Here is an 18,028-nt window from a genome sequence, read left to right on the forward strand (position 1 = left end):
TTTTGTCTAAATGGTGGCTCAGCCTGTTTGTTGGAAAAAAAAATCACTGAATTTTTTTTAAACAGAAAGTGTACACTGATTACTGAAGTACACTCTGTATTGTGATGTATGCTATTCACAATCTGCAAATATTTAAGTTATTTAAGTTTTTTTTTTGTTGATAATACTAGCTAGCCCAATGTGATTTGTTAACCCAAACTGTAACCAAATTACTGTCAGTGAGTTAAACGAGAACCCGGTCAGTCCGATTCAGGAGCGAATCATATTCCGCTTTGTGGATTAAATGGTTTGTTGAAAAGAATAAGAGAACAATCACAACGTGATGCATATGCGAACTACAAAATGCAGAAACATTCCAAAAAGCTTTGGAACACACACGCTGTGGAAATCATCAGCTGCTTGTCTTGCGTGCCATGTTAATGCCGTGACTATGGTTTTGGCACATGGCTCCACCAGTGTGGGGGTTTTGATTCTCTATCGTTGATGTGGTATCTAATCCATTTACCAAGACCATCTGAGACTTGTGGCAGGAATTAGCCACACCGTAGTGTGCACAGACTGCCTTCTTTCACAGACCAGTCAGCCAGTCACATGTCTTTACAATATATTTTCTCAGGGTGACTTTTGTAATGGCTCAACAACAGTCTGTATAGAACCTGGAGTCGGTTTATATTTAACCAGGAGAGAAAAGCAAAAAATGACTAGCTGAGCCAAGGCCCAGTCTGTTATCTGACCTACAGACGAGATAGAGCCAAAGGAGAAGCATGGGGAATTCTTGGCAAAATAAATAATAACGATTTAAAGTTAAGAAATGTATTTGCTATCTTCACTCAAGGCAAGGTGGGAATGCACACGTACTGTATATGTGTCTGGACGTTTATCTGGATATGTTGTAGAAAGCACCTATGGAATGTGAGCAAGAGGGCGTATTTGATTGTAATGAAGTTGATAGGGAAACTAGAGGCATTTTGTTTTGCTCTGTAAAAAACAAGTCGGACCAGAAGGATTACTTTCTTCAAACATGTGCTATTCCTTTCCTTTTTGTTGAGTTTTCTTTTCTAAAGTTGAGTTTTCTTTGCTAAAGAAAACTGGTTGGATTCATGAATCTGATTAGATATAAATAGAAAGATGTTCTATATTTGCTGAGTCATTTATTTAAGAGTGTTTGTTTGAAGGTTATCTAACACCTTATGAACTGACTGAAGACCTTCTGACCTGACCTAGAGTCCAACAGAGCAGGGGAGTGAGAGGGCTGGGCTAAGAGAGAGAGAGACAACGAGAAACTGAGAGAAAGAAAAAAAGCATATCATTTAGGGGAGGAGTTTACATACTTCCTTCAGCAAAAGCTCTAAACTTGTGCCACAAGGACATACACACACACGCACATACCCACACACACAAACACCCCATGCCCTACATGAGTTTTGCGGACTATGATGGTTAGTTTTAGTAAGTTTAAAAGGAACTTTTCGCCAACTCACACACAGCACATACTGACAGATCTATGAGGAACGAACACACAGCCGGGAGTCAGCAGGACAGAGGTACGCTCTCTCTCAGAAACTAATCTGTGTATGAGTGACTGTGTACTCAGTTGAAATTGCTGTTAATATACTGCAAGGTTTGAACTGAAGTAGGACAAGTGGTTGAATTATAGTATATTTACTTTTTAACAAGTTGTTGAGACTCTTAGTTGTCTCTACTTACTTTTTACATAGTTTGTAGCTAGTCTGTCTGTAAGTCTGTCTCTTTAAATGTAGAGCATTTATTTCTCTAACAATATACCATTTTTTTTCACCAACTAGGTTTTAAGAACTTGTTTTATAGAACAGTTTAATCGTACCAGCATGTGCTGCTTGGGCTTTAGCGACGTACATTCTAAACTTAGAGTCTAAACCCTTTACTCAGGTTACAAATCTACCCCGTTCTTTTCACTGACATTCACACACTGAACCAGTAACCCAGAGAGACACCACTAAATACACAGTCCCAGGCGCATGGGACCATTCAACTTCTGGCTTAAAACAACATATATATTTTTTATTATATTAATATACACACCGATTTTAAAATGGTTTTCAAATATTTCAGTGGCGAAAAAAGTTACATTTTCACAAATTCACGCAAACATTTTTTTTATATAAAAAAAAAATCTGCCATTACATTAACAAAACATAGGAAGTACTTTCATTATTTAGTATTATTTACATATCACAAGGCTATCAAAAAGTTTTTAACAATTTTAACATTTTAACAAAATTTCCATAAAAAGAAATGTCTTTAGAGAGTAACCCCCTTAAAGCCAATGCATGATTCACACACTGGGTGTTTCCACAGCAAAACACTTAATTATGGTGTTAAAAAAGCCTGTTAAGGCCACAGAGAGATGCTCTATGAGAGTTAAAGCTGCAGTCCGTAGTTTTTCCTCTTTGTCGCCATCTCTGTTCGAAATCTGCAATTGCAGTTATTCGCGGAATTATTAACTTTACGTGGGTTGTGCCTCGGCACGGCACATCACGGATGAATCCAATGTTTTGAGGAGAATGTGCGGCTGTCAGTCACCACACCAGTGTGGATACTGTCATTTGGAATCACAGATTCTACTTTTTGGAAAATGTAATCTGAACAAGCAACATCCACTTTTGTTCTGACCAACTAAGGGAAAAAAAGCATTGCAGTAAATCGTGCTGATTAAATCTAACGATCGCTTATCATATCACGTCAAACCGTGCAAATTATACTTTGTTCTCAAATTGTTAATGTTAACGACATGAGCATTGTGTGACTACATTTAATGCCCTTCCGACATTTATCCTCGTTTTCACATGGGCCAGGTTGCAGTCTCTTTTATTCTGTAGCCACTCCGAAGTCCGAAGTCTTTTGCATTTTACAACGGGTGAATCTCCAGTTGTCACTGGTGATTGTCGTTTGAACCTTTCTGGGTCCGCCATCAAATTGATAAGTTTAATTATATCAAGTGCTGTGAGAAAAGGCTATAAATCTCCACCTCCAACATCCTCACACGCAATATAGCCTACTAGCCGAGACACCTTCTTTATGTGTACAGATGTGACGTATGACGCAAAGACATGCTCGAATTTCCCGCGGAAATCCACCAGTACCACTGGAATTAAAAACATTATTACAAGCTTACCATTTTAAATCGAGCTAAGACAAGCAGATCGTTTTGAACACTGGCTGGTTAGGTACTTGCTCAAAAATTGATTTTGGATCATTTTTAACCCAATAAAGTTACGGACTGCAGCTTTAAGGAGGAATGCTGAGAAATTCCTCCTGACTGTTTACAGCTGACTCAGACTCACAAGATTCAATTAGAATCTGACTGGGTTCTCTCTTTATAAAACAATAATAACATGAGCAAGAGTATTCAGTATAGATAAGTACACTCTTTGTTAAGCCCATGAACAGAGACAGTAGTGGTGACAGGGAGACATTCAATTCAGTTGAGACAATCACATCAAAAAAGACTGAGAAAGATTTATCAATATGGTTTGAGTATGTTAGACATCTTTTGACAATGCACTAAAACTTCTTTAAAAACCTCATTCTTAACAACATTCTTACACCAAATTGTGCTCAATCATCAAATTCTCTAGCGATCAGTGGTTCTTCAACTGGAAGACTAGGCTAGAACAGCACAAAAACAGCACTGTTACATATTTATTTGGTTTTCTTTCCTTTAAAAAGGAACAATGTCTTAAAATCTACACCCACACTAGATCTTTGCAATGAAAAAAATGGCAGAAAGTAATGATGCCGGTTATAAAGAGGGCTGAGCTTTTCTAAGAGCCATACATGTTAGAATGTCAGAACTGTCAGCCCTTATATTGTACCATCTATGACAAAAGAGAAAAGTGAAATTTAGTACCAGTAAATAAAGAAATTGCTGTGAGCAATGCCTATTAATTCACTGGGCCTTTGGCCCCGTATGTCAGCGCTGTGAGAATGCTGCCGCTCTCACTTTCCAGAAGAACCCCTGGCACAGAGAGACACTGACCAGCCCACACAAACATGCCAGCAGTGCTTCAGAGTGCTTCCCTCATCTGCGGAGTGGACGCAGAGAGGAAAGGGGAGAGAACGAAATAGATGGAAGTTAGAAATGAGCAGTAGAGAGAGTGAGGTTTATGCACAAGAGGAAAATGGACAGGAAGAGAGAGAGGGAGAGGAGTGACTCCATCGATAAGTGGATCTACCGCCGAGCGGGCACTATTGAACCCGTGTTTGAAGCTGGCTGTGTACATCATGGCATGCTGCAGCTGCTGTCCAGTTCCATGCCTCAGAAACTGCTTTTCGTTTTCAGGTTGGTCCCACCCTGGCTTTAGATTTTTGCAATGAGAAGAGTAACTTTCACAGGGAGACATCACATTGTTTCTATCAGTCATGGGTAATAGATTTATCCATGAAGGTAATGCAGGATGTGTACTTTCCTTAGTTGGCAGTTTGTGTGCCTTGTTGTTTGTGCGCAATGCTGTGATTGTCTATTGTTACTAATTGTACTATTGTTGCTGTGTGCGTTACTGGTATATTGTTTTGCTGCTTGTGTGATTTTAGATCATTTACTAGCAGCTGTTGACTAATAACTTGCAAACACTCTCCTTTTGTGATGATTGTATCAATTTGACAACCCATGAGGATTTTTAATATTTCTCTTGCCAAGTTTTAGGCTGATTCTAAATGAGGGCTAACGATGTTTTGCCATGTTTGTCACTGACTGTTTGCATGTTGTGCAAATTCCCAGTCGATTTTGATCTGTTTTGCACGTTTTCAATGTTTGAAGGCTGTTATTTTGTCGTCAATCGATCGTGTCAGTTTGATTAGACATTTACCCTAAAAGCTTCTGCTTGTCATTTAGCTAATTTAATAACACTCCCCTAAACATCACCCTCCCTTTCAATAGCGATATCGCCCGCTGAGCTCGATGCCTTATGGAATGACCCTCCATACACTTTAGCAGCTGTCAGTGAGCTCTTTCCACCCAATGACGCCATGACTGCTGGTAAGAGGATTTCTTGAGTCAAGCATAAGTGTGTCTGCAATGTTTGAATTTAATTATAAAATAACCCATGGGACAGAGAGTTACATTATTCTATTATAAATGTGGTGTTTTTGTTTAATAAATGATAGTAAACAACTGTTTGGAATATTCTCTCTTTTCAATGCACAAATCTGGGAAGGTCATACCCATCCGGAGATGTGGAAGAGGCTATTATTTAAGCCACCTGGTTGATATTTATAGAGTCATTATGATATGACTTGCACTTCCTGTTTATGTCCACAACTTTATAAGCTTGTAAATAGAAACACAGCTCTGAAATTTTTCATATACATACTAATTAGCACCAACTGTATCATGGAATGAGGATCTACTGGATATGGTGATAACCATTCATATTTAAATATGGGAAGTGCATAACTTCAGACAGAGGGAACCTTCTTGTCCTTAATTATTCACTAATAAACAGGGCATCGCTCTTATCACTCTTCAGTCATTCAGTGTTACTTTTCTGTAAGTTCACTGATTAACCATAAACAGTCATAATTCTGATGTGCTAATAAAGTTCACGGAACTACACACCAACTGCAATTGAATTCTGTAAAGCTGCGTTGACCCCCGTTTCCTTTGTTTTGGAATTTCAGATGAGGAAGTGGAGGCTGAGGCCGAGGTGGAGGCAGAGGGCAGAAGCAGAGAGATTTACTGGAAGAGGAAGGAAACATTCAGCGGAAGCAGCACAGTATCTTCAGTAGGAGAACGCTTCTCTCCAGGTACCTGCAACATGGATCTCTGTGTCCTGTAGATCTGCATTGAAATAATGGCCTCCATCTCCATAATGGCCTTTAATGGCTACACTTCTTAAGCATACTCACACAACTAATGCCAGACTTCCTTAATGTGTACACTCAGCTTATGCCCTAATGGTACGCCTTTAGTGATGTGGTCACTCATAATGCTGTTCCTGCAAAAAATCCTATTGGTTTGTTAAGCATACTACCGCTGTGATGTTGCAGTAATAAATCACACCCAACATCACTATAGCATTCCTGTTGCTGCTAATGCAACTGATCGTAAATATTGGTTTCTTTGTGGTGGATATTAACTCCATTCCGTTTTGCTTCTTGGAGATGTTGTTTTGTTGTTTAGTGGGAGACGCCGATCTAGTGTGTCACCTGACAGTGAGCTTCAGGAGGCCTTACGTACGAGACTCCGAGTAGTAGAAAGCAACAGTCAGGATGTCGTCCAGCTCTTCAAGGTCAGACACGGAACATGAACTGGCACCACTGATGAACTTATTACTATTGATCACGCAAGTTATTTCAATCTTCATTGCATTAAGTGATTGTTGATACTATAAACACAGGATCTGTCTGCACGACTAGTATCCGTTCATGCAGAGAAAGACAGCTTTATCATCACCTTTAAGACTGTCGAGGAGATCTGGAAGTTCTCCACTTACCTGGCACTCGGTTAGTATCAGTTGAACTAACATGCTAGTACTTCTACAGCAGGGTTGCCCAATCCTGTTCCTGGAGATCTACCTACCTGCAGAGTACACACACACATCCAACACACCTGTCCAAGTGCTCCTGAAGATTTTTATTAGCTGCTTCAGTTGTGTTTGATCTGGCTTGGAGCTGAACTTTGCAGGAAGGTACAGCAGATCTCCAGGAACAGGATTGGGCAACCCTGTTCTGCAGTATATTTATAATTTCTTGAACTATTATAGCTTAACAAGTAAAACTATTATATTCTAGGATATGTAGCAAGATGTCTTGAAAACTTTCTATGTGACCAGTCATTCTGGCTGGACCCTGCATTGCTGAGCGATGTTGAGATCTGCGTAACAGTGGATGAAGACCACTTAGCTACTCTTTACTTAGGACTTCTGCTACAAGAAGGTAAGAAGCCTCCATTTGCTGACTTGACTTGCAGTCAACAACATCACCTTTAACCAAACAGCAAACAAAGCTTAAATTGAGAAACTGATCAAATAATATGGATTTACACATCTCTAGTCTGTTCTAAAGTCCACTATTGACACATTGCTGCTTAACCGATTCAGAGGTCACATAAGTTGAAAACAAGATTGGGTAAAAATGTGAAGTGATTACAGTGTCCTCCTGTTTGCAAAGATGGGAGTGTATGTTTTTCATTTTGTAGACTCAACATTTCTTCGAGTTTTGTTTACATACAAAATATCTTGCTTCTAAGAATCATTACTATAGTTACAATGTTAGCCACCCCTTTCATACCAAAGATAATTTTATCATAATTTTAGTATTTGATCATTTCCTCTACTTAAAGGGTTAGGTCCTACGAACTAACCCTTTAAGACAACAGACAACTTAACAACTTAATATACATACAGAGATAACCGGAGTAGCAGAGCTTGTTGAGTGACGCTTTCAAGAATGCGCTGTTCCATTTGCAGAATTACCGGACTCGCGTCCTCGGGAGTCATTCTCCTGAATCAGACTTGGCAAGTCCAAACTTTGCGTACTTTATATTGAGAAACGCCTAATGTCGGTGCTTGTCTTCTTGTGACAAACATGCCGAGAAGCAAGAACAAGATCTGCTGTATATCATCCATTGTTGTTTACTATGCCGCTTTCTTCTTCGCACGAAAATGACGTTGATCGCTTCTTTCCGGCATAGGCTACACCACGCCTATTAAGTAAGGGTACTGTTGCCGGTGAAAACGCAAGCCGGATCAGGGTTTACCATCCCGAATCGTACTGTACTCTACTGTACCGTACCATACCACTCAGTGGAAACGAGCCATAAGGCAGACATAACCATATATATGTTTTTAAAAACATCAATTTATGGGGCAAACTTAACTTGTTAACTTGTTTATGAATACACTTTGAAAATTTGAAAAGTATGTTAGGAACCTACTGAAGAATATAAATCAGGAATAGTTAATGACTAAGGAACATCTTATTATTGTTTCAGGTACATTCTTTTCCAAGACTTTATACAACAGTGACAGCAAAGAGGAGGAAGAGGAGCTGACTTTGACCTACAGGAGGAATGACCTGGTCATGGTGAAAGACATAGGACAAGAGGCCATGTGGGAGGGTACGCTGCTGTCCACGGGTCAACATGGTCTAGTCCCTGTTCATGATATGCAGCCTCTGCCTTATCCATTTTACCAGTGAGTGACACTGAATTTTGAAGCACATTTAGCCAAATGTGAGGTTTTGTGGGAAGAATGAATTGTAACAACAGATTTATCTGGTTGAACAGCTACTTTTGTTCTACACTTGTCCTCATGCAAGAAACATTTAAGATTATCCCTTACAAATACAGACTGTTCTTCCTAGGTGGTTCCTTAAGAAATATCCTGGAAATGCAGGAGGGATTCCAGTTACAGAAGGCCTCTTTGATCATCCTGTAGGTGAGTATCTGGAAACTATTCCTCAAGACTGCCTTATATTCAGGGTTCAGTACAGGTAAAGCTCAGTCAGCAGAATGTGTGACATAATGTAGATTATCACAAAATTATTTTATCCCAAAATATATTTTTGACTTGTCCCTCCTTTTTTGGGTTACAGTGAGGCACTTACAATGGAAGTGAATGGGCCAATCCAAAAATGTTAAAATACTCGCTGATTCAAAAGTATATTCTCAAGACGTAAACAATATGCATGATGATTTTACCGTAATTTTTTTTTAAAGGGTAAAGTTATATAATCCAGTGTACAAATTTGTTGCCATGATATTGCAACACCAAAATGACTGTAAAATGATTTAAACAGTTTTACAGCTCAAATAATACACTGTCTTAACAGCAGAATTAGTTTTTTGTGCCTGTGTGTGTGGTAGTCAACACTATGCCATAAATGCTGTCAGCCGACTTTAGCTTGTATTGAACCCATAATATTTGTTTAATTATTAGACATCTTAAGTTGAGTGTTACTACAAATCTGTCTTCTTTTTTTTTTTTTTTTGGCTTCCCTTTTAGTGGTGGGTACCTGTGTGGCAGTAGTGGACCATTACCCAATGGATAAAGATGAGCTGCACTTATGCCAGGGAGACATAATCAAGATTGAAGGATTTCTTCTCAATACTCTGAATATGTTCATAGGAAGACACCTCACCAGTGGAGAGATAGGATTTGTTCACAAGGCCCATGTAAAACCTGAGAGTATTGAGCCTCTGTAAGTAAACAGTTCAACTGTATTTATTTATATTCATAGATTCGGCTTGTGCTCGAACGAATTACCTTCTCTTTATTTTGTAAAACCATTCATCTAATGTGCTTCTCAACAATACTGACATACCAATTGAAAGCAACCAGCTGGCAAATGCTATTTTATTCTGTTGACCTTTGTTGAATGTGCCTCTGTCTAGCTGGGGGTGATGAGGGTGTTGGAAGGGGGGCTAGTGGAGTTATGTGATGATGTGATGAAGCAACCCGAATGAGAGTCATGTGGCTGATAATGTTGTCTTTGTTGGCTTTGCACAGCGATGGACAATTGGTCTTTCTGAGTAAGGAGGAAAGGGCAGCCCTATCTAAACTTAACCCTTGCCTTGAGCCCTGTCAGTCTGATGTACTGGCAAATCTATTCTCCACTGACATTAGCACTGTGTACAGATTGGGTAAGAGATTATGCATTGTCTCTCTGTGAGACCTCTAATATTGTTTAAAGGAATAGAGTACTTCATCCAAAAATGAAATTATGCCAGTTTATTCACCCTCATGTCGAATCACAGAAGAAAGATGTTCATATAGATTTGAAACGACATGAGGGTGAGTAAATGACAGAATCTTCATGTTTGGGTGAACTGTCCCTTTAAGTGGGGACAAATCTGTGCTTTCTTTCATCCTGTGTTGATAAAATTACTCTTTCACACTGCAGACAGACTTGATGACTCTGATTTCACTTACATAAGAAACCATCCAATGTCAGGTAAGCCCCTTTCCAAAGTTATGTATAACATATGAGGAAATGTTGCTACATAATGTAGATGTTTTTTTCACTGCTCTCATACATTATTTCAACTTCCAGTTGCATAGAATTAACAATCACCAACTTGTACTTCATTTTGTTGCACAGTCATACCTTCCAAATTTTCCTTTCCTTCCTACTCTCCTTCTCTTTCACTGCATAATTTTCTACGTACAATCAAAAATTCTGACATTTACACTTTGTGTAATCAGCAGAGCAGAAAACTACAGTGGATCAAAGAAAAAGCACCATATCTGAAAAGAGTGACGTAACTCCCTACCACTCGTCCCCACGGCAATCATTCCATGCCTCTCGGAATCATCTGGACCGGGACTCTGAGATCCTCTCATTCAGCCTGGAGGACACCTTCAGAGAGATGGACGAATATGAGGAAGACCCTCCAAACTTCATGGATGAAGGTATCTGGGAGGCTGATGAAGCAGAGAGGTGTGACCCAATCCTGACCCTCCTCAACCTGGAATATTTCCAGGACACTTTACAGACTCTTTACGACCTTTCTTACTCTTTCCTGGACACTTTCTTCAATTGCCTTCCAGAAGACGAGGTGCTTCAACATCTGGAAAACTTACGGGAAGGAGCTAAAAAAGGCAGGATGCTCTGGGCCCACCGGCGAGTTTGTTTCCTCCTTGGTCGGCTATGTGCCAAGAAACTGAAGTTCTCGCAAGCGCGAGTGTACTTTGAGGAAGCTCTAAAGGTCCCTGTAAATGGTTTTGATGACAAGCCACTTCTAATTGCCCTGTACACTAATCTCACTGCTGTTTACCTCAAACAGAAGATGATGGATAAGCTACCATTCACGCTGGATAAGGCAAGTGCTCTGATTCTGTGTCTTCCCTGCCACAACTTCTGCTCTGTGGATGAGTTTGAGCTGCTCAAACCAATCATGCGCAAAGCCATAATTGAAAAAGACAAGTACCTAGAGGCTCGGACATGCTACCTCTCCCTCTGTCTCTTCATCCGTCTAAGGAAAATAGAGGATGCTTTACCTTTTGTAGAGAGGCTTCAGTTCCTTACCATGACTTTGTCTGCTGAAGTTGAGAGGCCAACTGCCCCAATTGATCTCAACTGGATGCTGTGCAGGCTTTATCATAAAAAGTATTTGCCCTACCTCACACTAGCTTCTTTAAGTTTAGACTCAGGACAAGAGCATTCCTTGGATGATGCATTCCAGAAAATTGAACTCTTTATCAGAAACTCAGCCAGGCTTAATCCTCACTGGAAGGAAAGTAATTCTGTGCTTCCTACACAGGTGGTGGTTTACCTTCAGCAGGCCTTGTCCATAGCTAGTCAAGGGAAAGACCAAAGGACTCAAAGGGACCTGTGCCTGAGCCTAGCTAGTATTTACCAGCAGCATGGAGCTCTAGAGAAGGCTGTGCCCTTTGCCCAACAGGCAGCACAAACTGGAAGTCAAATTAATGAGGAGGAGGGCTTCGAGGCATCCATACTGCTGGCCTGGCTCTTGGTCCTAACGGAGGAACCCATACAAGCTCAGAACACTCTGCACCCGCTGCTTAAGTCTTTGAATGAAACCGACAGTCCGACACAGCGTGGTGTAGTCTACAATCTCCTAGCCCTATGCCTCCGCAAACAGGGCAGAGTTCAGGAGGCAGCAAGAAACTTTTATTGCGCTCTGCAGATCTCCAGAGAGAATGGAAACAAGCGTAATGAAGCACTAGCTCTGGCTAACTTGGGTTGCTTGTCTCTATCTGTTGGGGCTTCGGGCCTAGCAGAGTGTTTCCTGCTCAATTCCCTGCACCTATTCCAGTTTCTCTCAGAGAGCCCCACAGATCAGGAGCATGTCCAGGCTCTCCTCTGGCTGGGCAGGAGCTACAAGGATAGAGGAGGGAGTCAGGAGGTCAGAATTTGCTTCGAGATGGGCCTCCTTATTGCTATTAGTGCTAAAAATCTGCACAGTAAGTGTTCAAGATTTGATGTTTTAGGTTGCATCTATACCTGATAGCTACAGTGGCCCCAAACTATTTGCACACTTAAACTTAAAATGTATAAATGTATTTGCATTATATGACAACATTTCAAAAAGAATAGCATTGATTTAAAAGAAATAACCTATAGTACCATCAACATTTCCATTTAAAACATTTCACAAAGATTGCTTGGTTTCAAAATATGAAAAATATGAACATATTGTTCAAAGTCTAGAACTTTGGTTTGAACTTGAGGGGAACTTGCAATCACAAAAACGACCACAAGTCCAATTGATTAAAAAATGTATAATAATAAAAAATCTCAAAAGTGAAATTAGTTCTAAAAAAAACGGCATAATTTCTTTGCAGATGCCAATTAGTTTAAAATGTTATAAGTAATGCAATGAAATTCAGATATTTTGTGAATTAAGTGTCTAAATACTTCTTGGAGTCACCTAAATATTTTAAAACTTCTGTACGTCACAAAGCTTATTTCTAAATGAACAGAGAATTAATGTTATGCCAGTATTTCATTTATAGTGTAAGAATAATAACACAGTTCCTTCCAAATGCAGGTCAAATGGTTGTGGCAAAAGTTCTAAGTCGCCATTACGCTGACTTGCTGCTGTATGGACAGTGTATTGTTTACTATGAGCACTGTGTAGGGCTGTGCAGAACACTAAAGAATAAACAGCTAGAAGGAGAGTTCCTGGAACTCCTCAGCAACCTCTATCTCTCACTCAACACTGAGAAGTAAGCGCTACTGTAATCTGCACATACTACATAATATAGTACCATTGTCAATACTTTGAAACTTGATCCATTTGAAACAAATTAATTGGTGAATTCCAAAGTATTTATTTTATAAAAATCACTGCAGGTCATCGAGGAAGTCACTTGATTACACAAAGCAAAGCTTAAGGATCTCCATAGACCTGGGGAAAAGACTGGAAGAGTCAGAGACATGGCTGCAAGTGGGCCGTATCTATTATTTGATTCATGAAGATGAACTGACTGACATGTACCTACAGGTAAGTCAAAGGATCGAAGTAGGGTATTTCAAAAGTTATAGTTAAAGTTATTTTCGCATATCCATTTGGAAAAATATCCCACCAACAAGACTATTCTTTAACTTTTTTAGTCTGGTCATTTCTAAAAAAAAAAAAAAAAAACTTATTGCCATATCATATACATGTATGTTTTTATCAGCAGTTGTGATAACTTCTTTCTCCATAAACAAATGTTTATAGGCAGCAGTAAAGACAGCCCTGAGGATGAATGACCCATGCTTTGCTATGAGCATTTATGAGGAAGCAGGAGATGTGTTTTTCAAAGGACACAGAAACCAACTGGCTGCCCTTCCTTTTTACAGGGTAGGTCCCACTATGAGTTCCCAATAGATATTACCAAAACAATCCAAAAATGGCTAGGAGATGTATACCATGTGACTAAGCATGGATTCCTACATTTTTTTTTAAAGGATGGGAGTTTGCCATTTGCACGCAGCATTAAAGATGTGCACTCAGAGTTCAGGCTTTTGAGCAAACTTACAGAGCTCCTGATGAAGCAGAAGCACTACGAGGAAGCACTGCAGTATGCCACACTTGCAGTGCAGGTCAGCGCCACAACTGGTAAGACCTTTACCAGTTCAGATGCGTCAGATGCGTTACCAGGAACGCATCTGTTCCTAAAAAGCTATAACCATAGAAATGAAAACCAATTAGGCACTATTCAGTAAATTCTGACTATGGGCCACATAAAATTAGTAGAAAAAGAAAGAAAGAAAGAAAACTTTAGTGAAATTCAGTTTGACTGTGTCTTGTAAGTCTTAACCTATGTTGCCCCCTGCTGGAGACACATGTCCTTTACAGCATACAACATTTGAAGAATACATCATAATACATTTAAAGCAGGGTTCACCAATCTCGGTCCTGGAGGGCCGCTGTCCTGCAGAGTTTAGCTCCAACCAGCTCCAACACACCTGTTTGAAAGTTTCTAGTATGCCTAGTGAGACCTTGATTAGCTGGTTCAGGTGTGTTTAATTGGGGTTGGAGCTAAACTCTGCAGGACAGTGGCCCTCCAGGACCGAGATTGGTGAACCCTGATTTAAAGGGTTAATTCACCTAAAAAAAATAATTTCTATCATTAATCACTCAACCTCATGTCGTTCCATACCCGCAAGACCTTTATTCATCTACGGAAGACAAATGAAAATATTTTTGATGAAATCTGAGAGCTTCAGAGGTGCAACATTAATGTTATATAGAAATATTTTAATTTGTTTTCCGAAGATGAACAAAGGTCTTACGGTTTTGGAATGACATGAGGGTGAGTAATTAATGACAGGAATTTCATTTTTGGGTGAACTAACCCTTTAAACCAACATGAAATCTAAACAGACCCAGTTTAAATTTAAGGACATGTTTCTGGTCAAACTGCATCTGATTTAGTGCATGTTACTCTTATAAAGAAAGAAAGAGAGAAAGAAAGAAAGAAAGAATATACATCAACTCAAATCAAGTTTAACCTGCTCTCACATGACTTTCCTTTTTGGATGATATCACCCAGAAAGCATTGTCTATTTAGGCACTGTTTCCCCTGGTTTCACAGACAGGGCTTAAGACTAGTCCTAGACTAAAATGTAAGTCTGAGCTGTTTCCACTGAAATAAACTTGCACTGACTGATCTTAAAAATATATCAGTGCCTTTTTAGTTTTAAGATGCACATCGGTAATGTTTTTTTCAAAGCATGTTTATAAAAATTACTTAAATGTCCTAATTGATCTATGGTCTAATCCTGGCTTAGTCTAAGCCCTGTCTGTGAAACCGGGCCTTTAAGGCTTCTGTAATGCTGGTAAACATGAATTTTATAGTAACAATAACAAATAATGAAGGATTTGATAAAGAAGCATGATAACTGAGATGCTCTCTTAAGTGAACTTGATCTTCAGCCTTCACATCCAATTAATTTCTTTGAAATGAATACACACTGATGCACCCTGCAACTGTCATATTCTTATTGGTTGATCGTCTTGATTGTTAACAGGTGTTTCTTGTTAGTCATTAGTCTTGGTGTATAAATAGCCCTCATGTTTCCATTGTATCTTGTCTAGTTTGCATAACTGCTGTTGGTTAGTCTCATGTACAGTAACCAAGTCAAATTCACGTGTCGGGTGTCACTGGGGACCAACAACTGTTGATAAATCACTTAAAATAACTTTTGTTTTCAATAGAAGCAAGAAACTTATTTTGGTTTAAAAAAACTTGAGAGAGTAAATGATGACAATTTTCATTTTTGGGGGAACTATCCCTTTAATGTTAATAAAACAACAAAAAACAGAGAAAATCACTCACTGCTCTGAGAACTTTAATAGTAGCTTTAATAAGTATCAATGTATAATTGCCGGTGTGTATGTTGGTGGGAAGCCTGTGCCGGTGTGATAAAGCATAAAGCAGTTTTTTTTCAGTTGTATATTATATTGTATGTTGTGTACATGTAATGTGTATCTTTGTTCTTATCTTACAAAGACATTAGTTTGGCTGTAATGCTTAGTCACTTGCAAAATAGTAAAACCAACATAAAAAAAGAACCGTGATAAAATCGTGAATCGTGATTTTCCTGAAAAAAATCGTGATATGATATTTTTGCCATATCGCCCATGCCCACCCCTACCCTGCATCCTGTTTCAAATCTGTAATGCATCACATTGCAGAAATAAAATGGCTTGCAAATGGCTTTTGGGACGTTTCAAAGTACATAATACATTGTTTTCTTTTATGCTGTCCTGTCAGAGGAGCTTCCAATTCAATTGTTTTAACTGATCTATCAATACCATAAATATACGTACATTTTATGCCCAACAACACATTTTTGATCAAAATGCATAATTTTAGTCAGAATTATTGCACTCTGTCTGGTTGACACACATAGGCGCTTGCTCAGTGACTGACAAACTGCTAAATGAAATGGAAATACGTATGACTTTTAATTCAGAACATTTAGAGAATAACTAAATTCTCAAGCTCATCAAACAAAAGTATAAGCTCACTGTCAGCATCTGAGGCGGCATCCGGTCTACATTAAACTCTACTCTTTATGATCCTCTTTGAAATTTAAAGTGCTCTAATGATTTGGACAGCTTGTACTTTTCCCACTGCAGTTTGCTCAGCCATTTATTTATTTGAACCTATTTTTCATACATAATTATATGTGTGATGGTAGTTAGCTAAAACTGGGGTTACATTATTTTCTGACAGAAAGGAAAAAGTAGTAACCTGACATTGTTTTGATGTGTATTCCTTACAGATGTTACTTTGAATGAGAGAGTGTCCTTCCATCGTCTTGCATCAGTGTACTTCTCTCTAGGGAAGTATGAGATGGCTGAGAACTATTACCTGAAGTCTCTTTCACTCTGCCCCACTGCATTTGAACATGATATTGAAGTTCGGTACTATGTTAAAGTATACTGCAGACTGGCTGATCTGACCCTATACAGATTAAAGGTGAGACTCTCGTAATGTTTAACATTTTACATGCATTCCAGATTGAACATTTTGAATGTAAGAGAAGCAATGTACTTGTTTTCATACATCGAAATGATAAAAAAAAAAAAAAAAAATAGGTTATTATGATTTAACCAGTGTAGACAGGCATGTTTGTTTGCTTATGAACGTTTTATGCTGAAATAACATTCACCAATAACATTGTGTTGTATGCAAACTACTAGCTGCATTCACATCTGAGAATCATTTTGATGCATCATTTAAAACAAGTTTTTTTTTTAAAAATTAAAATGATTATTATTTTGTGAAAACGTTTTTTGCACATATAAACTGTTAGTGAATAAAGCCCAAAGTAGCTTTAAAAATAACTTAAGTATTCAGGGTATATGCATTTTATGAAGAATATAAATGTTTATTGCTGTTTATGTTTTAGGATGCATTTGATGCCATGGGCTACTACCATTTAGCGCTGGCAGCAGCCCTGGAGGACAAAGAAAGCCTAAGCACACTGTACATAATCTACATGAAGCTCGCAGAGATCCATGCCAACTACATGCCTGATGCCGAACTGTGTAAGAACTACATGGACAGAGCGCAAAGTCTGAGGAGGGAACTGGCAGGAGACACAGAAGAAACACATCAAGACCTGGCAGAGACAGCATCTGACACTCACACCAATGCTGGTCAGTCAGACTCCAGCAGTGGCACTAGTACTCTCACAGAGTCCAGCATGACCGACACCAGCCACACAATCGATGCCCTGAAAGAATCTGAGCTCATATTCTCTAACTTAAGTCACAAAGAAGACACAGGCTGCACTAACATATCTGAGGAAACAGACTCAGGGCCTGCTGACAATATCAATCCAGAGACTACCTGTCCTGATAAAAAACACATTCATGAAAGGAGAATGAAGGAGGGCTTGACTATTATATTGTAATTGATTTGTGCATAATGCTATAACTCTGAAAAATGCACTACTTTTAATTGTGCGATAAGACACCTTTTCTCTCTTTTTTTTTTTAAACAAATGTTGAAAATCATAATATATTTTCGATTAGTGTTTTAAGAAGAATGTTAACAAATTTGCATAATTGTAAATATGTATTTGTATATCTGTAAATATGTTTGTTTTTTACCCTCCCTGAGGACTTTTAAAACTATTAGGCTACTTAATTAAAACTCAAGAAATTCTTTCAACGTCCATGGACACATATGGTTCCATAGCATGATCACTATACAAAGCACTCATTGAATAAATCTTAACCATTATCAGGCCTACAGTATGTATGTACTGTAAATTGTGAAGTCATTCATGGGTAAATCATGGGTAAATTGGCATTTGATTCTTAAACGTCAAACCTAACCATTAAACATCATCTTGATTTTTAACCACAAACGACCATTCCGGATACAGTTCATTCATTTGCCACAGCAACTACATAAATCATGTGCTTAAAAAACCCATGAAAGAGTTTTCATATAGCCTACATCAAAAACAGTTTACTGTGGTTACTTATCTTTTGCCGTAAGCTAATCCTCAAAGTTTGCGTTATCCTCAAAGATTAAAACATCTACTCAAACATTGTGTTATATTATCCTCCACT

At 38.8% G+C, this 18,028-nt stretch overlaps 1 protein-coding gene across 9 annotated transcripts; it reads left to right on the forward strand.

The window, feature by feature from the left end:
• The first annotated feature begins 1,327 nt into the window (after positions 1-1,327).
• On the forward strand, positions 1,328-17,822 carry sh3tc2 (SH3 domain and tetratricopeptide repeats 2). Of its 9 annotated transcripts, none has more exons than XM_079893551.1 (19): positions 1,359-1,544; positions 4,322-4,426; positions 4,919-5,017; positions 5,659-5,784; positions 6,142-6,269; positions 6,378-6,483; positions 6,772-6,915; positions 7,973-8,174; positions 8,344-8,417; positions 8,985-9,180; positions 9,489-9,622; positions 9,883-9,933; positions 10,188-11,906; positions 12,494-12,671; positions 12,799-12,949; positions 13,169-13,291; positions 13,399-13,549; positions 16,225-16,421; positions 16,855-17,822. In XM_079893551.1, exons 2-19 carry the CDS (start codon positions 4,402-4,404, stop codon positions 17,359-17,361), a joined length of 4,311 nt encoding a protein of 1,436 aa, XP_079749677.1. In that variant the 5' UTR covers positions 1,359-1,544; positions 4,322-4,401; the 3' UTR covers positions 17,362-17,822. The 9 variants fall into 9 exon arrangements, with proteins under 9 accessions (XP_079749679.1, XP_079749677.1, XP_079749674.1 ...); XM_079893550.1 differs by having other exon boundaries at positions 1,417-1,544; positions 10,185-11,906; XM_079893548.1 differs by lacking the exon at positions 4,322-4,426 and having other exon boundaries at positions 1,360-1,544; positions 10,185-11,906.
• Positions 17,823-18,028: the final 206 nt, after the last annotated feature.

This window comes from Squalius cephalus (genome assembly GCF_949319135.1).
Source record: "Squalius cephalus genome assembly, chromosome: 14".
Taxonomy (NCBI): Eukaryota; Metazoa; Chordata; class Actinopteri; order Cypriniformes; family Leuciscidae; genus Squalius; species Squalius cephalus.

What these genes read in the sequence shown, in the direction of transcription:
- sh3tc2 (XM_079893555.1), top strand. Translation starts at nt 4,264, where the DNA reads ATGGCATGCTGCAGCTGCTGTCCAGTTCCATGCCTCAGAAACTGCTTT. An exon ending in CCTGAGAGTATTGAGCCTCT is followed by an intron (nt 9,181 to 9,488) that starts GTAAGTAAACAG and finishes GGCTTTGCACAG; the next exon opens with CGATGGACAATTGGTCTTTC. An exon ending in AAGAAACCATCCAATGTCAG is followed by an intron (nt 9,934 to 10,184) that starts GTAAGCCCCTTT and finishes TTGTGTAATCAG; the next exon opens with CAGAGCAGAAAACTACAGTG.